This window comes from Bidens hawaiensis, unplaced genomic scaffold (assembly GCF_021521415.1).
Source record: "Bidens hawaiensis isolate Kalapana, Puna unplaced genomic scaffold, B.hawaiensis_p1.1 tig00011744_1, whole genome shotgun sequence".
NCBI lineage: Eukaryota > Viridiplantae > Streptophyta > Magnoliopsida > Asterales > Asteraceae > Bidens > Bidens hawaiensis.
In genome coordinates this window covers 533945-536959 of record NW_027491930.1, presented here as the reverse complement: position 1 = coordinate 536959, position 3015 = coordinate 533945, and the positions used below count along the sequence as shown (strand labels likewise).

General features: G+C 36.0%; 1 protein-coding gene across 1 annotated transcript; it reads left to right on the top strand.

The window, feature by feature from the left end:
- LOC143538864 (proline dehydrogenase 2, mitochondrial-like) lies at nt 1-2524 on the top strand. Its single transcript, XM_077032318.1, has 4 exons — nt 1-510; nt 1066-1711; nt 2020-2260; nt 2366-2524. The coding sequence occupies exons 1-4, from the start codon at nt 1-3 to the stop codon at nt 2463-2465; spliced, it is 1497 nt and encodes a 498-aa protein (XP_076888433.1). The 3' UTR covers nt 2466-2524.
- Nucleotides 2525-3015: the final 491 nt, after the last annotated feature.

Below are 3015 nucleotides of genomic sequence, written 5' to 3'. Positions count from 1 at the left end.
ATGTCAATGATAAACAAGCACATTCCACATAAACTACTAAAATCTTTAGTCCACCGTGCACAAAGAACCACCTTTAATGCCGCCACCGCAACTGCAACCGCTACAGATAATACTAATAATGGCGACAAAATATCCAAACTTGAGGACACCAAGAGCCTGTTCTCATCAATTCCAACAGGAAAACTGCTGCATTCAGCAGCCATACTAACCGTCACTGCGGTGGAGCCCGTGGTGGATTTAAGCCTTCAGGTTATGAGTTCACGGTTGATGGAGGCGGGGTTGTTCCGACATGCAATGCTGGGGTTGATTAAACATACTGCCTATAGTCATTTTGTGGCTGGTGGTGATACTGTTGAGACGGGTCGGACCGTTAGGAGGCTGTGGGATTCGGGGTTGAGAGGAATGCTGGATTATGGGTTGGAGCATGCTGATGATAATGAGTCTTGTGATAATGCTACTCAACAGTTGATTAAAACTGCTGAATCTGCTCAATCTCTTCCTACTTCTTCTGTAAGTTTATGTAAAGAGAGAATCAAGAAAATGTACATTTTCGATTTCACCAAGAAAATTAACAAAATTTTTATTGACCTTTTAAAGTTATTAATCCACTAGACAAGTGTCTCGTGGCGCAATGGATTTCAATCTAGCGCAACATATTGGATCCTTTGGCGCAACATGTTCAAAATGACGTAGCAGATTCGATCATTTTGGAGTTAGAAAAATTGGGTTGTTTGTTTGTTTCTTTTTTTTTTAATTTATAAATTCAAATGTGGTTTGGGAGATTCAAAACTCAAAAGTCACATGAGAATTTCATTGATGGTTTAATTCGTCAATGACTGGTGCGTGTTGGTAGAAACTAAAAATATATAATCGAACAAAAACTTTTGTAATTTCAAAAAAGTTATATTTATTTTGTTAATATTCTCAGGCCAAAATGTATATTTTTGATTTTTGGTGATTTACTCTTATACAAATCCACCTAAAAGATGACCATTGTGTTTGAGTTTTATTTTTTTTCCAAACAAACCAGGTCTGATTTAATCTATATCTATGTAAAAAAAACAGGTAACTTTTGTGGTTGTTAAGGTTACAGCAATCTGTCCAGTGCATTTACTCAAGAGGATGAGTGATCTTCTTAGATGGGAGTACAAGAATCCATCATTCAAGCTGCCATGGAAGCTGCAAATTTTGCCAATCTTGTCCGAGAACAGCCCGTTTTATCATACAATACAAGAGCCTGCTAATTTGACAGCTGAGGAAGAACATGATCTGGAGTTAGCTCACCAAAGGCTACAAACCATTTGTGAAAAAAGCTTTGAAGGCAATGTGCCTGTTGTAATTGATGCCGAGGACACTTCGATCCAGCCCGCTATCGATTACATGACGTATTGGGCTTCTGTTAAGCACAATGAGGCCCAAAGACCGATGATTTACGGCACCATTCAAGCCTACTTGAAGGATGCTGGTGAGAGAATGTGTTTGACCAAAAGGGCAGCTGATAAAATGGGCTTGCCTGTCGGGTTTAAGTTGGTTCGCGGGGCTTATATGTCGAGTGAGCGAAAGTTGGCTCGTTCACTCGGTGTTGAGTCTCCTATTCATAATACCATCAATGAGACACATGATTGTTTTAATGGTTGTGCTACATTCATGCTTGATGAGGTTTCTAATCGCGCGGGTGGACTCATTCTTGCCACCCACAATCTTGATTCAGGTAAAAGTGTAAAACATTTTGATCTTTTTACTCATTTTTATTGTGAAAAAAATGCAAAAAGATTCAACATTTTGAATACCATTTTGGTACCATCATTTTCCAAGTGAAAAGGTATAAAAAGATTCAAGCTTTTTGATCTTTAATGCATGTCAATGAGTATTTAAATCCTAGTGTGAAAAAATTCAAAAAGATTCAATATTTTGAATACCCTTTTGGTACTTGATATGGATTGTTTTTCATGATTTTTCCAAGTGAAAAAGGTACAAAAAGATTCAAGAATTTTGATCAAAGTCAATAAAAAATAACAGGAAAATTGGTGGCACAAAAGGCGCGCGAATATGGAATAACTAAAGATAGTGAGAAGCTCGAGTTTGCTTCACTCTATGGCATGGCGGACGCGATGACTTTTGGTTTGAAGAATGCGGGCTTTAATGTTAGCAAGTATTTGCCGTTTGGGCCCGTCGATCAAATCATGCCTTATCTTCTACGACGAGCGGAAGAGAATAAAGGGTTGCTGTCTTCTTCTAATCTTGACAGGCAACTCATGATGTAAGTAACCCTGAAAGCCTGTGCACACTTTTGTAGCTTATGTATTAAAATCTTGTTCTTGAATGCTTAATAATTTGATGATTGTTACATGGTGTTCTTTAACAGGAAAGAATTGAAGAGGAGAACCAAAGCATGTTTCGGCCAAGGCCTAACCGAAATTGAGAACCAATTGATCAAACAAGAAGCTAACTCCATGACAAACTAAGCAATTTACATCGGCATAAACGTGTATATATTTTGGATGAAACCTCTTTTTGCTGTCACAAGTTAACATATATATAGGGGAATTTTGTTTTGTTTTGTTTTTTTTTTGTTTTTTTTTCTTTGGAGTTGATTTGGTGTAAAAGGACAGTTGAGCCGGTTTAGTCATAATATTTGGAAATAATTTATTTTTTTTCCTGAAACTTGGAAATAATTTTAGTAAGTTTGATTTATGTCAATTTAATCAAATGTCGTTGGGAAAATGGTTTGATAATTTAGGTTTATTTAAAAAAGAATTAAAGCATAAACATATTACAATCATTTTATAAAAGAAAACGGGGAGAGAGAGAGATGATTCATGCAAGAGAAATAAGAGCAACAAACAAATGCATTATCGATTTAACTCATAAGTCATAAACACACGACTTCTGGTTCAGTCTTAAAATAAGTGGTCTATGATAAATACAAAGTCTCTTATACACTCAAACTTTATTGATTCAAGTTATGAAAGTAAAAGAAAATTTTCTTTTAAAGAATATAATATTTATATGTTT